Source organism: Leuresthes tenuis, unplaced genomic scaffold, assembly GCF_036924035.1.
Source record: "Leuresthes tenuis unplaced genomic scaffold, fLeuTen1.0.hap1 SCAF_2, whole genome shotgun sequence".
Lineage (NCBI taxonomy): Eukaryota > Metazoa > Chordata > Actinopteri > Atheriniformes > Atherinopsidae > Leuresthes > Leuresthes tenuis.
Window position 1 is genome coordinate 27735714 of NW_027325356.1, and position 27988 is coordinate 27763701.

The 27988-nt window shown below is 39.4% G+C and overlaps 1 protein-coding gene across 1 annotated transcript; it reads right to left on the bottom strand.

The window, feature by feature from the left end:
* Positions 1–6953: 6953 nt before the first annotated feature.
* Positions 6954–27976, bottom strand: LOC140302461 (SHC-transforming protein 1-like). The gene is made up of 14 exons (XM_072381282.1): positions 27728–27976; positions 27445–27514; positions 26810–27360; positions 25605–25675; positions 19297–19357; positions 19089–19208; positions 18928–18981; positions 11444–11495; positions 11207–11327; positions 10912–11104; positions 10046–10118; positions 8638–8737; positions 8376–8523; positions 6954–8278 (listed from the first exon to the last, which is right to left on the bottom strand). Exons 1-14 carry the CDS (start codon positions 27731–27733, stop codon positions 8150–8152), a joined length of 1749 nt encoding a protein of 582 aa, XP_072237383.1. The 5' UTR covers positions 27734–27976; the 3' UTR covers positions 6954–8149.
* Positions 27977–27988: the final 12 nt, after the last annotated feature.

A 27988-nucleotide genomic window follows, 5' to 3' on the forward strand; every position in this document is an offset into this window, starting at 1 on the left:
TTCAATCATTTGTGCAACATATAGCAACAGCTTTTTCCACTGAGGTAAAAACATAACATTTGACACCTTTGTCCCTTCCTGACTGGGTTTATGCCGTAACATTGATTGTTTGTTAGAGTAGTGAAAGAGCGGCTGGCACAACCAAATGCAGAGCAGTCCAGAGGGTAATGGACAATTGAACAGAATACTTTTTTAAAACCAAAAGCATGGCTGAGCTGGGAAACCGTAAACTAAACCAGAAAAAACAAAAGACTAATTACAGAACAAAACAGACAGGGAGAAATTCTGATGAACAAGGAACAGAACTGAAGAGAAGCTCAATAATGAGAGTACTGAAAGGATTTGACAAGTCTGAGACAAACAGAGGAGCATGTATACTGTGGAAAACTAATAAATAAATGACTGCAGCTGTGACAGATTGGCAATGAACAGGTGAGTATGGACCTAAGGACCAAACAGGGGAACTGAAGACAAGTACTAATCTGCTAACTAAACTAAGAGAGAATAAAATAATCGAAACTGAGCTAAGATCAAGCCCGAGAAAATAACTAAAAACTGAACAGGACACACAAGAAACAATAAGAAACACTAACTGAAGAAGTCAGAACTCCAGCAAAACTTAAGGCATTTTGCAAAAAAAGCAAAACAGACAGATCAATAGATTTCGGCTTGTGACCTTCATCAGGTTCATCATAAATCATCCAACAGCCATCTTCAAAATGAACAAGCATCAAATGGAAAAAAAATTAACCAATCCGTTGCATCCACATAGATATATTGACCCATTAGGGGGTTGGTTAGCTAGTTTCAAGCAACTTACTCTCCTAGGTTTGAATTGAGAACAACTCTGCCTTTTGATATGTCAGTTTGTAATAGCAGAACAAGCTTTAAATCTAAATTTAAAGGGAAGAAAAAGACATGGATGGGGGATTGAAACGGGACATTGAAGAAACATCCTAAGAACCCTACCAGCTTAAAAGATGTGAGTAACATGAAAACACCCAAAGCAGATACACAATTCAAACAGCTGCAAGGATACTAGAAAAATCACTGACTAAGAAGTCCTCATTCATACCCTCAACTCGAAACACACAAAGAAAATTTTAAATGTCTCTCTGTTTCCCAATAAAATATACAATATCATTTATTTGGTAGAGCAATTTGATGCCTATAGAAAAATTAATAAAAAAAAATAATAAAAAAAAGACGATATTTGATGTTTTTCATCCAAGTTTGTAGGTAGAAAAATATGAAAGTGTTTTGCGTGAAAAAAAGATGCTTTTACAAAGCGATCATTACCCTCATGGAAGCCATTTTTGCTGATTGCCTTGGTTACACGTTAACACCACATGTTATGAGGAAATGTTATCCTTTCCTGGTTGATTATATAACAATCAATTCTTTTTATGTTACAGTGCAACTGTCCCAGTCACGGGGGCCATTTACACACTTTACATGCAGTTTCTCTCTGTACCACTGGAGATTGTTGCTTCATGGTCTCTTCTTATGTAAGCATAGGATGCCTCAACCTGCATGAGCAATTACCCCATGGGGACGTATTTGTGCAGAGGACAGTCTCAATAGACCAGTATTGATGATAATCCTAATATCAAAGAATGGAATATCACTATGATGATGTCTTATAAAATCAAAACTTTTTGTTTTTGTATAGTTCCTGACCAACAATTTTTTTACTGTTATTCAACTATCAAAAAATCAGAAATCAAAGTGTGTTAGTCTGATATTTTACGAAAGTTAACTGAAATTATTGTAAGCATTGTGAATGCATTTGGCCACGAAAATCTGATATTGGGATATTTCTAATAGCAGTTAAGGCATATTTAAACCAACTGAATGTTCAGTGCTGCAATAACCACAGCTTATTTTGTAAGCTGAGATGATTTGCCAAAAGGCAGTACATACACAGAAATGGTACAAAATGGTTGTACAGTTTACTATTCTTCACTGTGCTGTCTGGAGTCAATATCAATGAAACTAGAGAACAAAAATCTTAATCAGCCTTTTGGATACTGAGAGTGCTGTGTAACATGTGAAAGAAAATAAATATATTTTATTCTTAATGTTTTAACTCAGCTGTTTTTTTAGACTCTATGCAGGAATAATTCTCCATTTAAGCAACCTGTAAAACATGTCATCAACTCAAAGTCATCATAAGAAACACCCCCTAAATAGAAAAGGTCTTAGAGTCTTAAAGTCATAAAACAATATTAAGCTGCTTTGTGAGCTGCTGAAAAGGCCACAGGGTCTCCACAACCACAAACAGAAGGTCCTGCATGATAAAGGATCATAGAAACATCCCTCCTGCTGTTTGGTAGGATCCAAGCCTCTACTTGAAGTCCAGAGGAGAAGCGTGAGTTGCTGGCCAAAGCATGAGGGAACGACCGAGGAATGGAAAGCAGTAGTGGAAGAAAAGTCGCCTTTTGAAGTTGGCCAACAACACAGTTTAGATTCAAGTCTCCCACATCTGTCTGCTGCCTCATGCAAGAATCCTGGAATCCCCCACCCCCTCATCATCACTGTGTCACACACACACACACAGAAATGCACACAGAAGTACAAACTCTATTCCAATCCTCCGGCATAGATGATGAAAACAAACATTTTCAAAGAAGTTCTTAAGCCAAATAGAAGATAAGCGCGGCTGCTGCTAATTGTACATGATCATGTGCACACAAACACACGCATACACATGCACAGCTGGAGCAGAAGCTAATGACATTAAACTGCCACTGACCTATTTTCCAACAAAGCAGCGATAACGACAGAGTGGAAAGATGAAGATTTGGGAGAGGTAAAGAAACTCCAGTGCACGTTGTGCTTAAGGATAAAGTGTGGTGTGCGTGTGTGTGTTTCTCTTCACAAGGGCTAATAGTTCACACGCCCATCAAAGTTTCAGATACAAGCTGTCAGCCTAAGCCAGGGTTGAGGGCTGAGGCCTGAGAGCAGAGCAAGGTAACAGCTCAAGTTGAGCTCCGCTAAGGAGTGAGACGATCATTACACACTCACACAGACACACACATCTTACTCCGGCCAACAGCAACTCTGAATACTCATTTAACAGACTCTTGGCTGGCTGCCCCACTGCACGCCCTCACTGGTTCCTGACTTGTGGAAACAGGAAACAGAACCAGGCACAGAAAACCCGTTGGTCTCTGTGTCGATCTGCATTTGTTTGCAAACCTCACATGACTCACATGTCTCCTCCTCTGAGCTGCTTCTAGAGGAGCATACATGCAGCGCATGGAAGAAACTGCTGCAACATGGCCCACTCAGTGGCCAAGTATTGCTTTGTTTCCTTCCATATCTGAACTCTGTGTGACTCTGATAACATTGATTCGAGAAACAATTTCATGCTCTCGTATTCAGGGCGCTTTTTATGGCTTTAATTGTTCCATTAAGGCGCTTCGGGGTCTGGGAATGCTTTGTCATATGTGCGTGCAAGCGTGTGTGTTTTAAGTTGATACCCTTAGGCTCATCAGCACTTTAGTTTATTCTGCAAAGGAATTCAAAGAGATCAGGATTTTTTTACACCCTGGATCTGAACCAAAGCCACAGAATCTGAAGATTATACTGAATGTTTATCATTTCCTGTTTCTGGTGCTGTCATGTCACTTGCTGGGTTCAAAGACTGCATACAATAACAAATGCACACACAACACATGGTTGCATAATTTAGGGTCCCTTCTGTAGTTTCAGCAGCAGACTTTTAATTTCTCAGAGCCTTTAATTAAACTACTGACAAAAGGAAACTCAAGACCTCTCCATATCTTGTTGTGGAGATGGAGAAGTACATGTGCAATAGTGTCTACATGTGTCACTGGTGCTACTGCTGTATGTTTTTAATCAATACTAGAAAATTATTTACAGCTCAATATAGCTGGGATTTTGTAGAAGCTGCTCACTATTATTCTGTAGTCTTATGTATTTGTTTGAATTATGACAATAGTTATAGATAACAGGTACTGGACTTCAAATATCAACACCTTCAATTAAGTTTTTTTCGTAAATAGAATGTTTTTTAATTATTTTTAACAAAAATCCTCAACCGAATCCCAAATTTGGTCTCTATAAGGATAGCAAATCAAGAGCATGTGAATCCTAGCTGAAAGCAAACAAATATTCTGATTGCTTGATTTGTATGAACATTACACAATATAAAATATTAGGAAGCAGCATCCAACACTTTTTGAACATGTTTTCACATTTGCTTTAAAAACATGCAGTTACTGATTAATTTCCAATAATTTTTTCAACTCCTTACAAAACTGTTCCTGCTCTGATTGTAAGAAATGGTAATTCTTTTCTGCTTTTTCATGGAGAACAAAATGTAAAAAGAGAAACTGGCTTTTGTGATTGTTTTATTTAAATGAGCATAAAGCATAGACATCTTGTTGCCCACATAATCATTGCAAATATCATTAATTTAAACGGTTGAATTTTGTTTTCAGGTTTACAAATCTAGAGACAAACCATTTTCCAGATTATTTATTTATTTATTTATTTAAGCTCATCTGAGATAGACTGAAGTGAAAAGTGGAAAAGTCTGTCTGCTAAACCAGCCCTTCCTGAAATCCAGAATTGTTACTCCGTTTGAATGAGAATTGAGAACCATTTAACTTTAAAAAATCAGAGCGATTGGTTTCCTCAGCTTCCAAACACTTGCAGAGTTTTGTTATGCGATGTTCCTTTCCAAATCTGAAGAGCAATTTCATCAGTGTTTCATCATTTGAAATATTGTCCTCGTCCAATTTTCAACATCAAAAATAGGCTTCAAATTGCTTGCAAATCATTTCATGATGTTTTTTAATTTAGAATTCGCACTGCATCCAACTTTTTTGGAAACAGGTTTGTAAAACATAAAATTACTTTTTGTCAAAGTAGCAGAGCAAGTGGCCAAAAATTCCACATGCACAACAGGTTGCCAGCTGCTGCTTTCACGTTGTTGTGGAGTCAGAGGTCAAACCATGACTTCACAGCTTTGACAACATGTGACAATCAGCAGGCCTCACAGGGTTGACAGAATGGCATCACAGAGGAGATCATTGTTGTTCTTGGTGAGCTGTTCTGGGTGAGGTCCGTGTGAGTCAGAGAAGATCCGTCGGGACGGAATTGAAACAGGAAAACTGCTTAACTTGGTTAAAAAATGAACATGTTTCCCACTTGTGATTGTTTTGTATCGCAATAGAGGTTATTTCTTATGTCTGACATTAAGTTTGAGGATAAACCGCTCTCGGCCTCTGTTTGTTTCCTCACTGAATAAAATGATGCACAGTATCATATTTAACTGGTGCGTAAAGGAAAGAGCAGAGATAACATTTCAACCATGTCCAGTTCCTGTTCTTTAAACATCCCCATGACCAAGGAATTATGGGAAGTTAAGAAGCATGTGAATTCTGTGATAACATCTGAGAGGATTATCTGAACAGAAGGGATTCAAGTGTTGTTTTTCTTTAGATACCCTTTCAAATGTATCTAATTTTGTATCAGTCCTAAGCAGAGCTGCTTCTTTCCCCATCAGCTGCTGTTTTTTCCCAATCTCAGGCTAACAAGTTGTGCTGAGGGTGATAAATATGGGCGAGACCCACTAAGCCTCTGAGAGAGGCCACAGCCCCAAATCTGTCAAGTGCATACTTTCAGCACATAGTCATCTTTTATTGCATCCAAATCTATAACTGATAGGGTGCTGAAATCTGAAAGAGAAGTGTTGCAGCAATTATCATAGGCTGTTTACTACCAGCCGTATTCACATCTGTTGTGACTGAAATCACAATAGAACTGCAGTAAGTTATTCTTGTTTATATGACACGTGTTAGCCATATTTCATCATGAAGAACTCCATACAAAATATGATTATTGAAAAATGCAGTTTTTGAATTTCAGCTGAATGTTTTTTGATCAATGAAGAGAACCCACCATATTCTGGTATACATGCAGTGGAGAGACCTCCTTCAAAGACTCACAGCACCATCTTGTGGCTGTAATGTCCAAATAGTCAGAGTGAGGTCTACAAACAAATGGGTTCGAATCCAGGCTGGGGAGTTTTCATGTTCTCCCCGTGCATGCAAGGGTTCTCTCTGGGTACTCCAGCTTCCCTCCTTCCCCTTCTCTTCAAGTTAGTTGGTGACTTTACATTGATGCAAGGAGTGAGAGTGCATGGTTATGTGTCTCTTTAGTCTCTGTGGTTGTTCATTTTCTATCAAATGATTTGAGATGACCTTTATTGTGACTTGGTGCTCTATAAGTAAACTTAACTGAAATCAATTTCAATAGATATCACTTGGCTGTTATCCCACTTTGTGCTGACTGACCAAAATTGAATTCAAGCTAAATGATGGAGTTAAGCCTAAGGATACCTGCATCTGAGAAACTGTGCGTCCTTTGTCCTATTAAACCTTCAATTTCCTACTCTACAGTTTGGTAAAGCACAGTTTTCAGTGAATATACTGTATCCTATTCAAAATGTGTGTATGTAAACCTGCTTCATTAAGCAGTAATGCAAAAAGAAAGCATATGTTATCCCGTGACTTTTAAAATGTTAATACTTTTACAATAAAAGACCACCCTAACCACATGTGAACACACCACTGATTCTGATAATTATCGTCCCAATGTAACCAAAATATGCAAAGAAACATTTTTCCTTTGCTTTTTTTTGTTAGTAAGGACAATGAAGGTTTGATGCTAGAATGTAAAACAATCACAAAACCAATCCAGTCTCCCTTTTCTTTCCTGAGTCTTCCCCCTAACTATCTGTTATACATGCAAGAAACAGTCTCTATGCAGAATGCCAGACTAAAACAACAAGTCTTAGTTTTGGTGGTCTCTACTACACACTGGACAGTAGAGATCATGTTCATGATGTTTAGATTTTTTTAATTCCAAATGTTTCAAACTAAAAAGTTTTTACTGAAATAATAATCTTGAAATTACGATCATAAACTAATGCAGATTAATATGCATTTAAACAGGGCGTCTGAACCTTAAAACAGCAGTTACGTTTTCTCTGATTTGTCTTTAAGTACTTTAAAATGAAGAATCCAAACAGCACATTGTAGGAGTGGTGTTATATACAGTGCGTACAATACGTTTATTGGTGTTATTACATGTCTGTCACCAGTAGAAATGAAACCCAGATGTTTATCAATACTTAACTATAAGATGCCTATAAGAAAGATTGTTGTAGTGCACTCAAAGAAAAGCACGAAGCGGGAAGAATTGACACTTTTCCAGAGACTCACTTGAAGATTTAAATAGGCTTTTAGATGATAGTTTAAATTATGTTGTGTATAAAGTGACTATTGAATGGCTCAAAAATTATTTTCTGAGCTAAAACATAATTTCTTTGACATTATGAACTAATAAACAAACTTAAAACCACCTTTTTGTTGTGACATGCAGCAGTTAGGGTGAGTCTAGATGAGTGCATTTGGTAATAAACTTGTGTTTTGAGGAGAAGAGTTAATGGTAAAGAATTCATGGTTAACATATTCTATCTGAATGTTTGTCAGCTTATCTGAAACAAACTACATGTCTGTTTTTGTATGCTCTCATTAAAAAGAGCATTTGAAGTCCATACTAAGACAATGGTGACAAGCTATTTTCAAAGAGCAATCATGGAAAATTGAGACATGAAACGATACCAAAAAAAAAGAAAGAAATAAACAAAATCTAGACAAATGAACACAAGACAAACTTAGCACATTGCAAAAAAATATTTGGAAAGTCAGCCAACATTCTGGTCATTTCATCCTGGCACCAGAGATTGTGCTTCAAATTTGAGTAAACACCAGCAAATTTAGCCTGAGAGAGACCGGATGTTCTGCTGGTCTGCAGGCCAGCCGCTGTTCTCAACACGGTGTGAACAAGAGCTGAAAATTTACTTATGACACAAGAAACAAATGGATACCAAATTATCACATAAATAGCACACATACTATAATGATCAAATAATACAGCATTTTCCTGACAAGTTGATGCAGTTTGTACACAAATGATCACAGCTCACCAGAAATCATTCCCAACATGCTGATTGAATATGATCAGGCCTTTTCAGTTGAGCCTGATGAGTCTCAGCTCAAAAAACAGCTGCTCAGATCTCATACATACATGTGACAGTCTAATTTGTGTATTAGTGTTTTTCTAGGATTGGCTGCTTCAGACACAGCTCACTGCTTCCAGAAATGATGGGCAACTGCTTCTCCACGTGGAACCGCACCAGGTGACTGACACTGTGAAACACCTGGTCACGTGTCCGCACCTGGTCACACGAAAAAGCACAGACAACAGGCTTAAATATTGCAGCCATTCTCCTCTCGACATGCTTGGATGTTCACGGTCCAACACAACAGCCCTACCTGCCCGTGTGGATCAACCAGCAGTAGATGTCGCACAGTGGCTCCCTCCATACCGCTGAGCACGTACTGACCAGAGGCTGAGCTGCTCTCTCTGACCAGGAAATCCCCGCTACAGGTGAGAAGAGACTCTGCCTGCTCTCTGCCTAACCTGGGGTGAAAAACAAAAAAACTCCTGAGAAAGGAAGAGACAGACAGATACATTTGCAGACAAACGTATTCAAAATTGTAAGTCACTGATAGGGAAAAGCAGAGAGGTATCCACCTGCCGTGAAACCAGCCTTCTTCCTGGATCAAGTTCTGGACCTGGCTCTCGATGACAGGTGTGCTTTGTTCAGCACTGACCTCAGACTGCACCTCAGAGTCTTATGGAGCCAAAATACAAGAGGAATACAACAGTGAACAACAATGAGTTGCTCAGACAAGTCATACAGTAGTTGTGCCAAATCTTCACACTTACACCAAAGCAACATTTAAACCAACTCCAACTTAAAATCAGGTTTTTGGTTTAACAGGGTCTCATCCACAAAACATGTGTGACGCATATCCAAACTGAAATGAGAGCTGGTTGGTTTCTTTTAAGGGGCAACACTCCAAATATTTCTCTTAGACAGTGAGATCCACTTAGAGTAAAGGATGTTTAAACACAGATTTCTATTTTTTTCTTTTAGCAAGAAAGCACATCCATAACACAGCCTGATACCTAACAAAGTTCTAGTCCAACTATGATGTCAATATTAAAAAAATTAAAAGAAAGACTGTGTAAAAAGTATTTTACACAGGTTTTTATAGGTGAGCGTCAGTCCAGACATCTGCCATTTTGGAACATTGGTATCGACACTCACATCCATGGTATAAAATTTTATCAATTTAGCTGTAATTAGTATTAACTGCTTATTGGCCTTTACTGTGGTGATTGTGTCTTAAAATGGTTAATATTAATGAAATCACAAAAGTCTAGCCTTCCGCCTTCATATTCCATATTTGAAGTGGCATCTACTGAATCTGACTAAATTTCGATATGGTTTAATCATTGAAATCTATGTTTACCAGAATAACCCCCCCAGATCTTTATCTTAGTAAAATTAGCAATATCACATTATCAAAAATATCGCAGAAATATCCCTTACAAGTAAGGATACACCAGAATTAACATCAGAATACTTACTAAAGGTAAAAGTATTTGCTAAGCAGAAAAGTCATATTTTTTAAATCGTAGATATTTTATTGATATGTTTTAATTAATGCTGCATAAATGTATGGATCAATTTAATGTCAAGCTGCTAGTAAAGGTTAAACTAATTTGGATTACAGGTACTTTTAGTACAGTGATACTTGTGGGTCCTACCTGCAAATATCTTTCAACTGAAACATAATAAATGAACTTATAATTATATTTTAGTATAACTGTTTTAACTGGTTGGACTACAGCTTTTAAATAAATGCAGCAGATTAAAATCTGGATTTGCCTCTGAACTGTTGTGGCGTAGAAGAATGAAGTATGAAAGAAAGTAATAAAAATGCCACAAAATGGTATTTAAGGGCAATACTTGAGTAAATCTGCCTGATACAACAGTGTGCCTACAGTACATGCATACAGTAACACACACACACACACACACAGTGTATAGATAAATATCAAGGTGGGTCTGGAGACTACTAATGACTTTCACCTGCAGGTGGAGCTGAAGCCTCTTCTGTGATGGAGCAGTTCTCATACAATGAAACTGGTGGAGACAAACAGACCTGCAACAACACTTGATGAGTCATTCAAACCGAACATGACTGATACCTTTGTGCCTGTGTGTGTTTAAGTGTGTATGTGCTCATTCAGGGACAGTGATTGCCTAAAGGTTAGAGATGTGAGGAGAATCGCTTATTCAATCCCCAGACCGGCACAATAATTTTGAGAAGTGAATGAGCAATGCTGAGGAGAATCTCTATTACCAAACACTGAGTAAAACACTTCCTTGCTTTTCCCAGGTGACCAACACATGAAATGATCACGCTGCAGTCGGCTGCTGTGAGGTGCAATTACAAACAGTTGTGCTCAATTAACTAATCTCGGTTAAAGAATGACAAACACTTGTCATCAATATATGTTTAATAATGCTGGTATGAATATTAGGAAATATAATTTCCCTTTGAATTTAGAATTAAATTGTCTTCAGAGTGTCATGCAAACATCATCTTACTTCAAATTACAGAAGTCAGTTACGGAAATATAACACCTCCCACAGTGGAGTAAATGCTGTTGGGTTTCTTACACAGTAGCAGGGCTAGTCAGTTGTTTCATTATAAAATACAAAATATGCTTTGATAACTTGACTAAAACATTACTTTAATAGGGTGTGATGACAACTAAACCATCTTATTAACTGTGACCAACTTATAATGTGAAGAAGATCATAAGATGTGGTTAGAAACCTCAGAATTTTTTTTTTTTTATCTGACCAAATTACTAGTTCAAAATTCACAAAAAGAAAAGTTCAACTGACAACATAATATTATTGTTTTATTATTGTTTCAAGAAACTCACCTCCTCTCCATCTGCATCCAGCTTTTTCTCCTCCTTGGTGACCCGTAGGTCATCTTTTCCACCAGGTGGTGGCGTCTTTCCTGGGATGACATTATAGTAGTCCCGCTGATCGCTGACTTCAGATTCCCGCATGACCTTTGGATCTGTTGTTGTTTCCTTTGGACACCATTTGGGACAGATTGTCACCGCTGACCTGAATGCACAAATTAGCACAAATTAGAAAAGAAAATTAAAGCTCAGTCCTTGTTGATGAGTGTGAATTCACTATGCTGTATCACACAAACACTTGGACAACCTTGGAGAGAGGAGTGTGGATGTTTGGCTGAGAAGCTGCCGGAAACGAGTCTCAAAGGCCTGACCGATGCTGTTGATAACTTCAGTGGCCCGACCCTGGGGACACTCCAGGATGTGACAAGCTACCAGAAAGTGAATCATGTGTTCATGAAAATCACTGTAAATCCTGTGTGTTTTCACAATGAAGCAAGAAACTTGAGCAGATGGCCAGCTTATTGCAATCCAAAGTGCAACCTACCTCTCTGATTGACGTTGTCCTTTGCAACATAGGCGATGTAGTCTGCCATGTCCTGTAAATAAATTAAGATAAACGTCATAAACACAAGGCTAAAAGCAAGACAGTGTGGTGTAGCTTCTGCTCAGAAGTGGCCACAGTGGCAACAAATGGTAACAGTAAGATAGTGAACTGATATACAGTATACTGAAAGTGTATGTAAGCCTTTTACACACTGGTCAAAAAAGACCTGCTGACACTTTCAAGTCTAAGAGACAGATGTATGCCTCATTCAGTCCTGACTTTGCAGTAGACATATTGCATGGGCTTCAGCTCAGCTTGGCATCAATAGGAACACAACACTCAGGTGCATGTCTTAATATCTCACATAGGCTCTGAAACTAACAGCAACAACTTGCAGACAAAAGAAAAGAAAAATCGATTTTTGGTAGCCATTTATTCTAAAGTAGTATTCAAGTCTGATTGTTTCTTAGGGTCATTATTAGGGTCACAAGGAAAAGCTTTAATTGGGCTTATTTTAGTGGATGTACCTCCAATTGAAGAAAAACAAAACATTTACATGTTATTTTAACAGCTCAAGTGTCCCTTTCGTGCAGCTTGTTTAGTTTGCCATTACACCAGCTGTTTGTGGCTAACAAACAAAGACCTCGACATGATTAGCCTTAATGGAATCCTTGTGAAGTAGACTACTGCACATGTGTCAATGCTGTTGGCATCCCAGAAAGACGCACAATGTGTCCACTGGCAACTTGACCATGGCAATATTTAATGCTAAGAGCAAAGGCTTTAAGACATGGTTTAGTCGTGGGGGATTTAAGTCAGAGAACTTTTAATCAAATGAGTCTCACGTAACACTGTGTGACAACTAGCACTTAGCTTCTTTGTGTTTTCTGTTTCCTTTTTCACTCATTGTTTACCTTTTAATTTGTTAGTTCGATTAGGCCCATCTAAGGTCTGTGTGACATAATTACTCAGTTAGCATTCATAGAATCATAGAATACTGTGATCTGTCTTAAAATATGCCATACGTTGTGTTGGGTAATACATAATTTCACAACTTTTACCAAGTGCATAATCAAAGGGTACCCTCTGTCTTGATTTGTGATGCCAGAGGTACACTACGAAATGTAGTGACACTTTGAGAGTGATATGTGTGAAAGCATGCACGTGGCAATTGGTTATGGAATTGAATAGAATTAAAATTAAAAAGTTAGAAAACTGACTTTCAGTTACACAACAGTATTTGTTGAAAGATTGCCAATGTTAGCCTTTTAGATAATTGTTAGCATTAGCTCGAGCTGTAGCAGCAAAAGCCCTGTGAATTTGAAATTAGTAGAACTGCATTTCCAAGTTGAAGATTCGATGTCTTATTATCTAAATAAAATATGTAATTAAATATGTATATTTACATGTTTAAGGATAGACTAAATGTTGGCTAAAAGTTCATAAGTTTTAACAGTATCTGGTATCTATTAACTTGGCTTTGTGGTGGCGCATTAAATCACTGGAAACACAGCCAACATTTTCAGTAAAACAGTCATGCATGTGTATCCTCTATTTGATTAATTCACTATTATACAGGCACTGATACAGGAGCAGAGTCAGCTGAATATGTGTCACCACAAAGCCTCTGTACCAGATTGATTTTAATTCATTTGGCTCGTGTGCCCAAGACAACTGAGCAAAGGTTTAGAGCGTACTGTAAGATTATTTTAGCTAATTAATTAAACACTAAGCTATAATCCTATCCATAGTTTTGCTAGTGTTGTGTTTCTCAGAGATATTTCCTTCCTGTTCTTGAATCTTTTGTCATTGCAACTACCCATTGTTAAAACAGCAATGAAATATTAGTGTCTACACAGCGTTCATTCTTTGTTTGAAAACATAGATGCCAGAAATTTTTGCTTGTCAAGCTGTTTGCAGGGATTGACCTAGACTGGGATTTCCTGCTGGTTGTTCAGGAATTAACAGGGATGAATTGATTTTATATGCATTATAAGCATTGAGCCTAATTCAGCCAAATGAAAACAACGTGGGTTGACAGAAGGAAAGAGAGGGAAACAAGATAAGTGTAATTACTTTAGAACATCTGGTGAGGTTAAAACCACACAATAGCTTTCATGGGTGTATTATGTCACAGGGGAAAATTTCAACAACTTTGTTGCTCAAAGTTGTAAAAAATACATTTAGAAATACAGTTTGGGATAAAATACTTATTTGCTGTCTGTGAAGTATTTATGTAAGAATGTGAAGCAAATCACATTTGTTAATGGTCACTCGCTATCTAATTGACAGTTTTTGGAACTTAAGTTTTTGGAACTTAAACTTAAGCTTCCGACTCCCTGATTTTTTCGGTTGCCAATGGACTTTCTTCGTAAACAAGTGAAGATGCAATTATGTGCAGTTAAGGGTCTGAGACAGCTGGCTAATGATCGGTCACAGTTGTGGTTATTGAAGAAACAGCCAATCAGGGGAAAATTTGTATCCTACACACTGTTTCTAACTTCCGTTTCTATGTCTTGTTTGTTGAGGTACTTCAGAGATAGCAATAAACATGATAATAATGTGACTGTTGCTGGACTGTTTACTTCAAGTGATAGAAAACTATTTGACATGCAAAAATGTTTCCAAGTCTTCATCACCAGTCAAAGTTAGACCTAAAGAAGTCCAGGAATAATTTAGAGTTTACTTCTGCTGATTCAAAAGTGAGTGAATATAACTAAGGTCAGAATTTCTCTCAACTCCACAACCAAATTTGATGGAACATAGTTGAAGCAAATCACTGTAAAGTTTGTTAAGAGGAATTTACTTGAAAGAATTTTTAAAACTATGCTAATCATTTCTCCCAAAAAATACAGAGTACAGTGACTTGAAACTTAAAGTACCTTGATAAATATGTGTATGCTGTGATTACATAAGGTTGAACAATAACTGAAAACTTTCAAGTCCATACATTTTAATGTTAAAACTTTTTTTCATTGTCAATGCACAGGATGATACTAAATTGACACTTAACTTCACTGATAGACTCAAATTGTTCTCTTTGCCAGTTTTACATTGGGAACGTGACGTGAGTCAGGGTGCACGCTTTGCTAACCTGTGGATCCGAGCCACCGACCTCTCTGTTGTGATGCAGCATCTGCTTGCACAATTGTTTATAAACAACAGAGGCCTCATGTACAAAGGGTACAAAAAAGTGGCGTACACACTTTTTCACGTCAATGATCAGATGTATCAAGAGCGAAATGACCGTGGAAATGTGCGGTGTCTCAGGCCAACTTCAGGTCTGTCGTACACACTTTTCTACAGCTGTTGATTCTTTGGCGACACAGAGAGGTGATGTTGGAAAACACAATTTGTCCTCATAATGAGTGATGTGCACATTTGAGACACATGAACAATTAATACACCCATGTGTCTGCAATTACACGAGTGGTTATAAAAGCATGCGTAAAGTGTTGCAATGCATTGTATTGGAAGACACTGTAACTGGTGCAATTGGAAGAAAGCGTGTGTTCAGAGACTGAAAGGATTTGCTGGCACATGATGACAACTAGCTCATCAGTCGTTTTGAGGGCAATCCTCCTGGAACTGTGCGCAGAGCTGCGGCCGGCTTTGGAGCGCAACCCAGTGAGGAGCCATGCGCTGCTTGTACCACAGTTGACGTGCACACTGGGGTTTAAGCAACCAGGGCAGAGGGAGTTGGCCAACCGATTGGGATTGTGCCAGTCGACCCTGAGCTGAGCTGAGCCATGCCAGCCGAGTGGGACAAAGTTTTCTGCATCTCAGCAGGTATATCAAATTCCCACAATGCAGTTGAATAGGCCAACATTGAAGCGCAATTTGAAGCGAGAGCCGGTTTTACTGATGTAATCGGAGCTATCGACTGCAAACACAGTGCTATAAAAGCCCATCACATGATGAATTTGTATATCAACAGGAAACATTTTCATTCCATCAATGTACAGATCATATGTGATGCGCAAATGCTTTGTGGGGGTGGCCTGGTACAACGCACGATTCATACATTCAGTAACAGAATTGTTGGCAACAGACTACAAGCTGGCACTGTGCGCAATGGGTGGCTTCTTGGTGAGTAACTTTATTCGTGTAATTGTCCTAATATTATTCCCCGTGACATGCATTGAGCATGTGCAACCCCAATTTCTATCCTGTCTTCACAGCATCATAGTTGGTGGTTAAAGTTAGTAACTTGCTGTTTTTTGCTGGTTAAACTATAGTTTAAGATCTTTCTAACAAGCCCCTGTTCGTCTCTGTGTGCAAATGTTAATAACCCTGTGCGTAAAGTGTGAAATGTCTTAATCAGCCTCACCTTTTCCCCGGCGCACTTCTTCACTATAGGTTACTGTATGAACACGTTTTTGTTGTTACACAAATATAGGTATTTACCTTGGAGGTAATCAGAGTCACCCACACTAACACCCACCACCCCTGAGAGAGCAGTGTCACCCATAGTTGTGCCGACTCTCTGTTCAAACAGCCTCCCCCGCCTGTTTTGGTCACGCTTCGGCGATGGACAGCCAGTCTCTGCTTCACATCCACCTTAATATTGTGTTTGTGTGCGCTTCTCACAGCATTAAAGGCCTCACTCACGCTCTCCCACCCATTCCTCTTACGTTTGCTACTTATATCGTAGGACAGCGTGCCAAAGAGCACATTTTTGCGGGCCTCATCTTCAGAAAGTAGCACCTCCAGCTCGCTTTCCGTTAAGCTATTCTTTTTTTCACGTCTTACTCATTCTTTTTTTTTATTTTCTGATCGTGCAGAGAAGGGAATTGCAGGTGCAGGGCTCATTTAAATATGATTTGCATATTTAAGTAGGGGCGTGGACAGGGAGGAGTCGGGTACTCTGACATGTGCGCTCAATTCCACGTTGATTGGGCTGTACAAATTAAATATGCTTGGATTCATGTGTGCGCACACATTGATACGTCTGGATATTTTTGTACGTTGGAGGGCATTTTGGTTTGAGCGTAGGCCATGTTTCAGTAGGAAATCCACGCACATCTTTGTACATGAGGCGCCTAGGATATCTCTCAGTTACAGCTTTTTGTGTGGATATGACTCAAAAAGTGAAGACATGGAAGTTACCCAGCTGTGAGAACAGTCACATGCAGCAGCTAAAATGAACTGAAAAGTGTTCATTATCATTATCAATTATTATCATAACTGGCAAGCTGTATTCTTAATGTCTGGGACAATTTGCCCATAGCTGAAACTACAGTGAAAGGTGCATTATTGCATATGACATGATGACCAAATAATGTTTGTCTTTTGTCTATTTTACTGAAGACCGCGTTGAAAGTAGGCGTCACGTCAAAACTCTAAAAGGCACATGGCTAAAGCGAGGTTTGAGCTTTTCATAGGAAGTGACGTAATTTGCTTGTTTGCCTTTATTTCTAAAGCAAAAGAAAAACATATTGTTTCATTCATTATAATATATCAGCGAGAAACAAGATCGGATCCCTGGTAGGGTCATAAAGGACTGTGCTTACCAGCTCGCAGGTGTGTTCACGGCCATTTTTAACTTGTCACTCTGCCAAGCCACTGTTCCCACTTGCCTAAAAACTGCCACAATCATTTCCCAACCTGTTCCCAGGCACAGTAACATTATTTGCCTAAATGATTACAGACTGTTAACACTGACATCCATTGTTGCTAAACGTTTTGAAAGACTGGTTTTAAAAGAGATCAAATTCAACCTTCCTGCCTGCCTGGATCAGTATCAATATGCCTATAAAGGTAAGAAGATGCTATTTCCCCTACACACAGCACTGACACATCTGGACCACAAAGGGACTTATGTCAGAATGCTATTTTGTGGATTTTAGTTCTGCATTCAACACCATCGGCCCCTGTAGGCTGGTCTCAAAGTTGGTTAGCACTCTGTATATGTGGATTGAAGGCTTTCTGCTTAACCATCCCAAGACTGTGAGAATAGACCCACACCACTCATCCAGTCTGTCCCTCAACATCAGCTTGCCCCAAGATTGCGTGCAGTGTCCTTCGTTTTATTCAGTGTATACACTAGACTACCTTCTACTCAGCAAGACCAAAGAGCTCATCATTGACTTTAGGAGGCAATGCACAGACTCTGTTCCTCTAATTATTGGTGGAGAAGAGAGGGTCTACAAACTATCACCAGAGCTGCTCAAGGCCTCTCAACACTGCTGTATTGAGAGAAGTCTGACATACTGCATAACAGCTTGGTATGCGAACTGCACCGCTGCAGACAGGAAGAACATCCAGAGGGTCATCAACACATGCCAAAAAATCATTGGACTGCCCCTGCCTTCTCTGGAGGATATATTCAAGACTCCGCAGAGCCAACAACATCTGGAAAGATGGGACCCACCCCTGCCATCACCTCTTCTCCCTACTTCCACCAGGGAGGCGTTACAGAGCCATCAAAGCATGCACATCCAGACTAAAAAAAACATATTTTTCCCTCGAGCCATTACTGAATTAAACAGTAACTGTGTCTGACCACCATGCTCAACTCTCTCCCTCTGTCTTGATGTGCAACATATCTCAGTTTATTGTATTTGATTATTGCATTTTATTGTGTATCTTTTGTGAATGTATGACGTTTCACTGAAAGCACTTTCTAAATTTCATTGTACGGCCTTTGTACAATGACAATAAAAACTGATTCTGATTCAATAAGAAAAAGAAAACTAAACAAGAGATGAGTTGTTAAATTATTGTTCATAAGCCCTTATTTCTTACTGAAAGTATTATAAAATGTCCAAGTGTCATGAAAGCTACTGCATCACATATTCAACCCAAGTGCATTATTTCTCCTACTTTCTTTTCACCCCAAAGTGCACATGACCTGCTTAAGAAGAGTGTAAATAAGAAGAGACTTGATTAAAATTAAGTTTATCCACTAAACATATTTAACTGAGTAAAATATTATACTTTACAGTGAACATCTACTATAATTATAGCCAATTAGAGTCTTTCATGCGCAAACCTTTCTTAGAATAGTGGCAAATTGTGTTTTAATCAAATACTATTTTTTTGTCCCATGGACAAGTACTTTGAAAGCGTTAATGCTATTTCTTTGCATTCCTCATAATTGCCAATTACAAAGAAAAAAACAAGTTGTGTAACATCCCATCAAATGTTCAAATCTGAGTCAAATGCAAGGCATTTACATTTCAACACACCAATCTTTGACCAGCAAGAAAGTCTTTTTTCACCTTACTCTTAGGATAGAATCTAAGTTTTGTTAGTTTATAACGGCAAATCTGACCTTTCGCCACCTTTTAAAAGTTTACTATGATCAAGAGTTGAGGTAGGAAATAATATAATCCTCCACACATGGTAGGAAACTGAGTGGTAATCAAGCTAAATCAAATTACTCACTGTGCGTGGGTTTGCGCACATGCTACCCTGTTTTTTGTCCCTCTCTGACCATGAACGTGTTTGTGCATGTGAAACATTAGAAAACATGGACATACTGGGTCTCCTCCAGAGGCAAATGAAATGGCCTGCATCGGGTGGTGGGCAATCCTCTGTGGAAGAGAATGAAAATACAAAGGGAGGGATAGAGGGATGGTTTTAACTCAACAATCCAGATTTGTGGCAGGTATGATGTAGTGAAGTATGTTAAGGCTGTTACCTGTAAGGAGGAGGCTGCAATCAGAGTCATGCTGTCTGTGGAGACGGTGAGGATGACCCTGCTCCCAGAAAACTGCATGTTGATTTGACCCAGAACAGCAGACAGCCCCTTGCACACAGGCTGATGATAAGAGTCACTGTTACTCCAGAGATGCCTATGTTGATTGCACATGTGTGTGTGTGTGTATGTGTGTGTGTATGCGGCGTACCCTTTTATTTTTCACTGCTGTTTTCGCTGATGTCCTCTCGCACAGTCTACTGATTGCCTCTCTGTACACGCGCACACACACACACACACATGTACACACACACATGTACACAAACAGATTATAAGTATGTACACACTCAAGTGCACAAGCACAGAGATACCTTTGTATATATTTGATCCGGTGCACCCTGTGACTTGCATGTGAGAATACAAGTGGAAGGAAACTGCATTACAAAGCTGCTCATCAGCTGTGCAGTGAAATACAACATATCAACATTTTTTAATCCATGTAGCTTGGTATACTGATGAAGAATGAATCTAGATACATTTCAAAAGTCCAATAAATACATACAGCGATGAGACTTAGTTTTTTCTTGACTTAGTATTTATCTTTCATGTTTGAAAATGGTACAAATGCAACATATGAAATGAAGATTCTCAGTATGTTTACAAGCACTGTAAAGATAGCTTTGGTTTTAGCTTGACTGGGAGATTTGATTGGACTACTTTCCTTGCCCCACTATAAAAGCACACGATGGGAGTCTGTTTATTGATCAAAGTATGCCTGACTTCACTACAATAGGTGGTGATATATCCCCTTTTTAGATTGTTTGTATTCAGCTTTTTCAAGTTGACTTATTAGGTCACAGAGCAAAACAGGAGACAAAAAAAATCTAGCTGAGGGCAAATGGTGTCACAGCCACTGCTGTTATCCTGTTATCCACCAAGGGCCTGCCTTTGCAGGAAGACTCCCGAAAGCTGGCTCCCTGTTTCTTTGGTCCTTTTTCCAGTGGTCAGAATCATTAATCCCTCAGCTGTATGTCCAAAGCTCCTTCAACTCCCTTTAGGTACACCCCACTTTTCATGTAGCCCTCTTGAAGCCAGTTTCCTCTTGTGCACTTGGCCCTCCAGCCGAACCCCCTCCTCCCCCCCGGTCATGGATGGCCATCCTGCTTTCTCTGTTAACCAGATTCTGAATGTCAGACATCATGGCAGGGGTTTCCAGTTTTTGGTTGACTGGGAGGGTTATGGGCACACCCCAACAAGCCTGGGGGGTCGCCTAAAGGCAGTCATCAGAGGGGGGTACTGTCACTGCTGCGATACCTGGTCCCTGACACACCTGTGTTCCATCTTCTGCCCCATTAGTTCAAACACCTGGTCTTCTCTGCCATTCTTCGCTAGCGTGTTCATGTTTTTGTTATGCATGTTTGGCAAATAACCCTGGATCTTGACCTCTAGTGTTTTTTGTGGATTATTTTCAGTATGTGGAATACCCACAGTTTTTGTCATCCTGCTGCCCCACTCCTCTGCTCACCAGGCCAGGTTTCTTTCTGTGAGCTTGTTCACAAATAAACTATGTTTGAACTGAATTTGCTTCTCCTGGCCGCACAGGGGTCCATGCTTCAATAGAGTGTGAACAAATGGGATCCATGTTGAACAAGGAATTGGATAGTTTACAAATCAGATGCATGCTATCCCTTGTGGTTATTATTTATTGTCACTGGTTTCTTCTTCTCTTTTTATGTTCAGGTTTTGTCTGATTTCCGACACCAAACCCGGGGTGGAAACCATGGAGCATGTGCAGAAAACTTAGGCCATTGTCAGTCCCATTATGTGTTTACATGCAGGCAGGAGTAATTCGATTCCAAGCTGGACTATCTAGGTGTTTTAGTTTGATTAAAATCATACTCAATCATACTTTTCCATGCTGAACTAAAAAAAGTGCATGTTCACAAGTTTTGGTGAAATCTGTTGGTTTCCGTAGCTAAGAAATTGTTTTTGAATTGACTCTGTATGTATGAATAGGATTAATTTTTTAATTAATTAACTGGATTTGATTGGATTATGAATACAATTAATTAAACTCCAATTGGCTTTAATTGGACTATACCATTTATGTGCCTTGAGATGACATTTGTTGTAATTTGGTGCTATGTAAATAAAACTGAATTTATTTTAATTGAATGTACTTTCAAAGATCACTTTTAGTTAGACTGACACAATAATTATTTTTGTATAAATTAATATATAGTATTGTAAATATAGATATAATTGTACATCAGGTACAATTATAACAACATGTTACAAAAAGACTCTTAAGTGCTCTTAACAAAATGGGTTAATTGGTAAAAAAAAAAAAAAGAAAGATCATATCAAGGACTGGTATGAAATGGACTCAGAAAATAGGAAAACATCTTGGTTGGGGTGGAGTCTGTTATGGAAATCACTGCATGGACTCAGAACACCTCTGAAAACAAGTGACAGTAAACACATCTTGTAACTGCATCCACAATTGCAAGTTAAAACTATTTCCAGACATGCTGCCATTTTATCTGAGCCCATTTATGAATGGCTGAGATAAAGAAGACAACTGTTCTGTAGTTAGGACAACAAAATTTGAAATTCTTTTCAAAATCATAGACTCTGGGTCAAAAACCAGCATCTGTGATGGTATGGGGTGCACATGACATGTTTAACTCACACATCTGTGATCAACATTAATACTAGATATACAGATTTTGGTGCAACATGTTCTGCGGTCCAGACAGTAATTTGTTAACATGGCCAAATCCCCTGTAAAACTGTTTTCATTCATATTGTTTCTACTTCTATTGTCAGATGGTCAAACACATCAGAAATTGTGATTAAAAGTCAGCCCAATAAGATTTCAGATTGTAGCTCTGCTCTAATAAAATCCTGATTTCTTAACCGCAGCATCATCAGACAAATTCACCTTTCAGGTAACTTAAGGACAACGTCTGTGCAGTGAATTCAGATGTACTTACATAATCTCCCACAGAGAAAGTTAAAAGCAGCTGAATGTGCAGCAGTAAACAGTATCTCGTGTCAGACATACTTCAGTCAATATCTTGATTCTGCTCCCATGCTTGTACACTGAGACAAGGACAATGGTACAAATAGCTGGCCAAATTGAACTATAATTGTAGCTAGATTCCACTGTGCATGTAACCATGCTCAAAGTATTTATTTCATCTATATTCTGCTTGTATCACAACAACATGATGCAGTAGCGAAAGAGTCTGGGTGTTACAGTGGCCTGCCCACACTCCAGATCTGTCACCCACAGAGAATAAGAATAACTAATAAGAAAATCACAGGCAGTCTATGGCCTGAATTCATATAATTATTTAACACTAAAAGAAGAAATAAAGAACAAACTTATGTTACACAAGCTTTTCAAGATCTCTTAAGACAAAGTTCTAACACTTTATGAACTCCTATTTTATGTAAAATATTTATATATATATATATATATATATATATATATATATATATATATATATATATATATATATATATATAGTTTTCTATCGTTGCTATTTTCAAAGTTCTTCAAGGTTTTTTTAACATACTTTCCAACCCTGAAGTAGTTAAAATGAGCTCCACCTCATTCATGCTGTTTTTAAAAGCCTCAGTAATAGTAATGTGGAAATGTGTTTCCATATTACGTTTTTTGAGCACTGCAGTGACCGTCGTCAGATAACAGACACTTGAGTCAGGAAGGTCGAAGCATACAAACACGCAGAAGTACCATCCAGCTATGTAGGTAGAAAGAAAGCTTTCCTGGAAGCGACGTTTTTTTCCTTGAAAACAAATTGCATGTACTGGATTGCAGTCTCTCTCCTGCTTTTTTTCTTTTTAATAAGACCATGAGAGATCATTAGGAGGAAATTCATCTAATTGGATTTTCTGCTTCATCAGTCAGCATTGCTGTTTTGAACAGAGGTTGCTGTGTGTTAGCATCCTGCACTAGGATGTCAATGTCAAATGATGACGAGAAAGCCCCGGTTTATGAAACATTATTCATTTAATTTGATTTCCTCTCTTTGAAACATTTTTCAAATAAGCTACAAATGTCTTGGTTTGCACTTTGGTGTGGTGGTTAGCGCCATCGCCTCACAGCAAGAGGATTCCAGGTTCAATTCCCAACTGGGGCCTTTCTGTGTAGAGTTTGCATGTTCTCTCCAGGTATTCCCACCATCCAAAAAAGTGCATGTTAGGTTAATTGGTGACTCTAAATTGTCCCTAGTGTGAGCATGCATGGTTGTGTGTCTCTTTTGTCTCTATGTGGCCCTGTGATGGACTGACAACCTGTCCATGGTGTACCCTCTTGCCTAATGACAGCTGGAAAAAGCTCCAGCAGGTCACTAACTCTGAGTTGATTGCTACAGACCTCCAAACTTCATGTGATTAGCTCAAGAACAGTGGATAGAGAGCTTCATGTAATGGGTTTCCATGGCCGAGCAGCAGCATCCAAGCCATACATCACCAAGTGCAATGCAAAGCATCGGATGCAGAGGTGCAAAGCATGTTTCCACTGGACAGTACTTGTCTGACTGCAATGTGCTAAGTATAAAGTTTGATGGAGGGGGGATTATGGTGTGGGGTTGTTTTTCAGGAGCTGGGCTTCTCCCCTTAGTTCCAGTGAAAGGAACTCTGAATGCTTCAGCAAGAGATTTGAGGACAATTTCATGCTTCAAACTTTGTGGAAATAGTTTGGGGATGGCCCCTTCCTGTTACAACATGACTGCACACCAGTGCACAAAGCATGGTCCATAAAGACATGGATGAGCCAGTTTGGTGTGGAAGAACTTGACTGGCCTGCACAGAGTCCTGACCTCAACCCGATAGAACACCTTTGAGATTAATTAAAGCAGAGACTGCAAGCAAGGCCTTCTCGTCCAACATCAGTGTCTGACCTCACAAATGCGCTTCTGGAAGATTGGTCAAAACTTCCCATAAACACACTCCTAAACCTTGTGGAAAGCGTGCCCAGAAGAGTTGAAGCTGTTATAGCTGCAAAGGGTCGGCCGACGTCATATTAAACCCTATGGATTAAGAAACGGGATTCCACTTAAGTTCATATGCATGTAAAGGCAAATGAACGAATACTTGTTTTTTTTTTTAAATGAAGTTAGGGTAAAGCAATTTTGTCTCTTTGTTTAATTACTCTATATGCATGCATCAGCTCAAACATGTCCAGAGCGGATCAGTGGTAAGTTAATTAGATGTTCGAGCGTATGTAAATATGCTTTAATGTCTCACATGTAATGAACACACAAAGGTTTGGCCACCCTGACTGAAATTTCTGAAAGTAAAAAGCTCTGATTTCAAAAAGGAAAGATGTAAAAAATGGCACATTTCTTTTAGATTTATCACAAGGATACTTTTACTTTTCATCTTTTTTGATTTCAACCCATACTGGCAAATATCAGCTGGTAAGAAAACACTTTTTGTTGCCTGCTAGGAATCTTTCCCTTGGATGGATTTTGATCATTTTTACAGCAAGAGGCTTTTAGTTCTGGAAGTTTTTTGGGGCCTCTGAGGTCTATCAACCAATTTTTGTTGATGTTCAGAGGTTAAGAGAACAGTGAGGGCATCATTAAATACACTCCTCTCTCAACAGGTGAAATGCTCCTTGGGCCGGAGTTGCTTGAGTTGGAGCTTCCATCAAATTCTACTGCATTTAGTCTCCAAACATGCATTTAATTAATATGTCAAAATGATTTTGTTTTACCTATTCTATCTCCATCATCAGTCCAGAGGACTTCTTTGCATAATGTGTCAGACTTGTTGATATGTTTATTTTAGACTTCTGACACTGAATTCTGTCATGCAGACACAGGGAAGGTTTTCCTCTGATTTGAGCAGACATTGCTGTAGATCTAAATAATCTGCTAAATCATCCTGAATGTCTTTTGAAGTCAATCAGGGTTTACAACTTGCCTTTCTAGGAATCCTGCGTGCAGTTCTCTTGAAAATGTTTTCTTGATCTTCAAGACCTCAAGTTGAACTCCACCATTTTTGTTTACTGACATTTCTTAATTCAATTACTCACTGAAAAAAGCTATCCTATAAACTTCTCCAGCTCTGTGGGGTTGAACTGCTTGAATGCTAGACAGCTGCCTGAAGGAGCTTGTGGTGTGTGCTGATTGTTGGATCACAGTTTGAGTTTTTCTGAATCTTTGAAACTTCTATTAGCTGGCTTTTGTGTAGCAATGAGAAGGCTAACAAGCTCATTAAGATCTGAAACAAAACTTCTGCAAGGGGCACCTTTCCTCTTTTTTTCTCCCATTCGAAAATTGCACAAACCAAAAATAATACACACATTTTTGAATGAATGTTTCATTTGCATGTGTTTTGAAGATACTTTACCTGCTGCTCACTTAACTGTTCACACCAACACAAATATTTTGACCGGAAAGTATTACATTTTGGAGGTTTTTATCTTTTTTTGCTTGTGTGTGTGTGTCTTTGTGTGTGTGTGTGTTTTGGGGGGATCCCTACCGTGTGACTTGCATTCTTGTGTCAAAGTCCAGGGTTCTCATGGATTGGGTCACCTCCACGCTACCCATGTACTTGAAAAACACAACAGAAACAACATTTGCTCATAGTTTGCACAGTAAAAAGGCTGGTGTCAGACAGAGTGGGGATGTTGGGAAAGTTTCTGTCATTCCTTTGCTGAACATACCCTTCACAAGGGTTGAATAATATGAATGGAATTCAGAAGAAAGTCTTAGTTCAGCTGATTAAAATTCTAACATTTGCAAATGCGAACAACAATATAAATACTACTAAACGCTGTCTTTATTTGAGTATAAAAGTGTGAGGAGGATGGAGGAGCCTTTAAAGCAACCAAGGCAACATGTGCTTGAATAAACTTTCACCAGTCCCGCTTCCATTGGCCGGGAGTTTGATTAAAGCAGACCCTATAGGCTGGAGGCAGGATGAGTAAGTCCATTGATGAAACCAGACTTAAATCAATAAGTGTACATGTGGGTGGGGTGAGAGGGCGGAAGTGTGATATGTGTGTGTGCTTGTTTATAGAGGACATTCAGACAGTTCGTTCTCATTTCCATCAGTGGTCAGCTCTCAGACCCCGCTCCTAATCATCCATGCGGACACACCTCCGGTTCTAGGACAGCGTGAGCCCTGCTGATACCGGATACAAACACACACACCCACACACACACACACACACGCGCGCACACACACACAAGCAGAGCTGATCTAGAGAGGAGCAGAGAGGCAGGATGAGTCACTACTGCCTACACAGGAAGCTCTATCTGAGAGGGAGGGGGTGAACGCACTAAAGTGAGTGTGATGGTGCGGAAAGAGCAGAGAGAAATGCAGTGAGTCAGTGTGTATTTCTGATGTTCAAATGTGTCTGTTTGTTTTGACACTGGTTGGAATTAAACCATGTGTCTCAGCTCTGCGGTGTGACTCTGGCTATCAGGAAGTTAACTATGCTTACTTGCACAAGTACATGTAGGTAAAGAAGCTTCCCACTGACACACAAGTGCTGTTGTAGTGATGCTATTTTGCGTTACTAAATCTAGGCAAACTGTCAAAGTGAAGAGTAAGAGTTAGAACAAGAGTAAGAATAGGGTCTGAAAAGTCTCACACACCTTTGTTGCAGTCTTGCAACAAGACTTCTGTTTGTGGACAGCAGTGTGTATTTATGCACTGTTGGTGTGTGTGGTCAGAGGTACCTTAATGTGATGGTGAACTGCTCTGTTTGCTGTCCTCACCACTGCACAGTCATCTGCTGCAGATAAAGTCTTCAAACAGCACAGACCACCTCTGTGTTGAGAGCACGGAGGGCAGGGGAGGCTGGCCATCCGATGCAGCGTGATAGGTCGTTTAGTGCAGAGCAGGGCTGGGTGAATTGAGTTTTGGCCACCGGAGAAGGGCACATTGAGGGAAGGGTGGCTACAAAATCTCTCATCAAGCCCTGAGCGCCAATCTGTTCTGGACAGTGGCTTCTCAGTGTGTCCATTAATGGCTCTGTCTCTAGTTGTGTTTGCCTTTCCCCGTGGGCCTCGTAGGGAAATTGGACTTTGCAGTCGGATGTTGGCAACACGGGGGATGAAGTCCCTCAGGGTGGATGGCCCGTGGTGATGGGGTGTCCCAGGATCCAGTTGAGCAAAATCAGAGTCTAAGCAAAGATCCCTTTTCAGGGGCAGCATTCTTTGGGGATGATCCTCCAAAGATGTCAATGAATCATTGCGCAGACGACTGTATTTAGTGCGCTTCAGCATACCTGCAGAGGATGAAAGAGGGTTCCAGTCACATGTGCAGCACAGTGATTTCATTATGCCTGTAATGACAACAAAAAGGGACTTGCCTGGTAAGAGTCTTGTCTGTGATTTGAACCAGGGTACGGTTTGCTCTCTCATAATCAACGGACTTGAACACTGGAGTAAAGTGAAGAAGAAAAAGGAAATCTTACCATGAATTAGATAAAACAGCCATAGCAATGAAATGACAGGCATAAAAACATAAAGTTCTGAGTTTTGGTTGTCTTGTGAATAAGATGATCTCTGGAAAATTATCTATGTGTTTGGGAGATAGTGTCCTGAGATTATTCAATGGGAATGCGACTGCACATTACACCAGATCCGACTCACCCGCATGGGACTAAGGTTGTCCTGTGTAGCCTAAAATCCAGTCTGCTTCGCTCTAGTCATGCTGAGTACCATCCCATCTCACTGAACCATACACTTTGTCAGTCAGCTTCCTGGCTTCCAGCTCTGCTTCACCTCCACATCAACTTTCCTCCAGTCTCTTTTCTTTCTGAGACAACGCAGAATTGTGCAGCTTTTATGAATGAACTTTCTCTCTCTCTTTTTTTTATGAATGAGAGGCTCTAGCTCACTTCCCCCGTCCCT

What these genes read in the sequence shown, in the direction of transcription:
- LOC140302461 (XM_072381282.1), bottom strand. An exon ending in CAGTTCACCATCACATTAAG is followed by an intron (nt 25,676 to 26,809) that starts GTACCTCTGACC and finishes GTGTTTTTCAAG; the next exon opens with TACATGGGTAGCGTGGAGGT. An exon ending in GGCTTCAGCTCCACCTGCAG is followed by an intron (nt 8,738 to 10,045) that starts GTGAAAGTCATT and finishes TGGCTCCATAAG; the next exon opens with ACTCTGAGGTGCAGTCTGAG.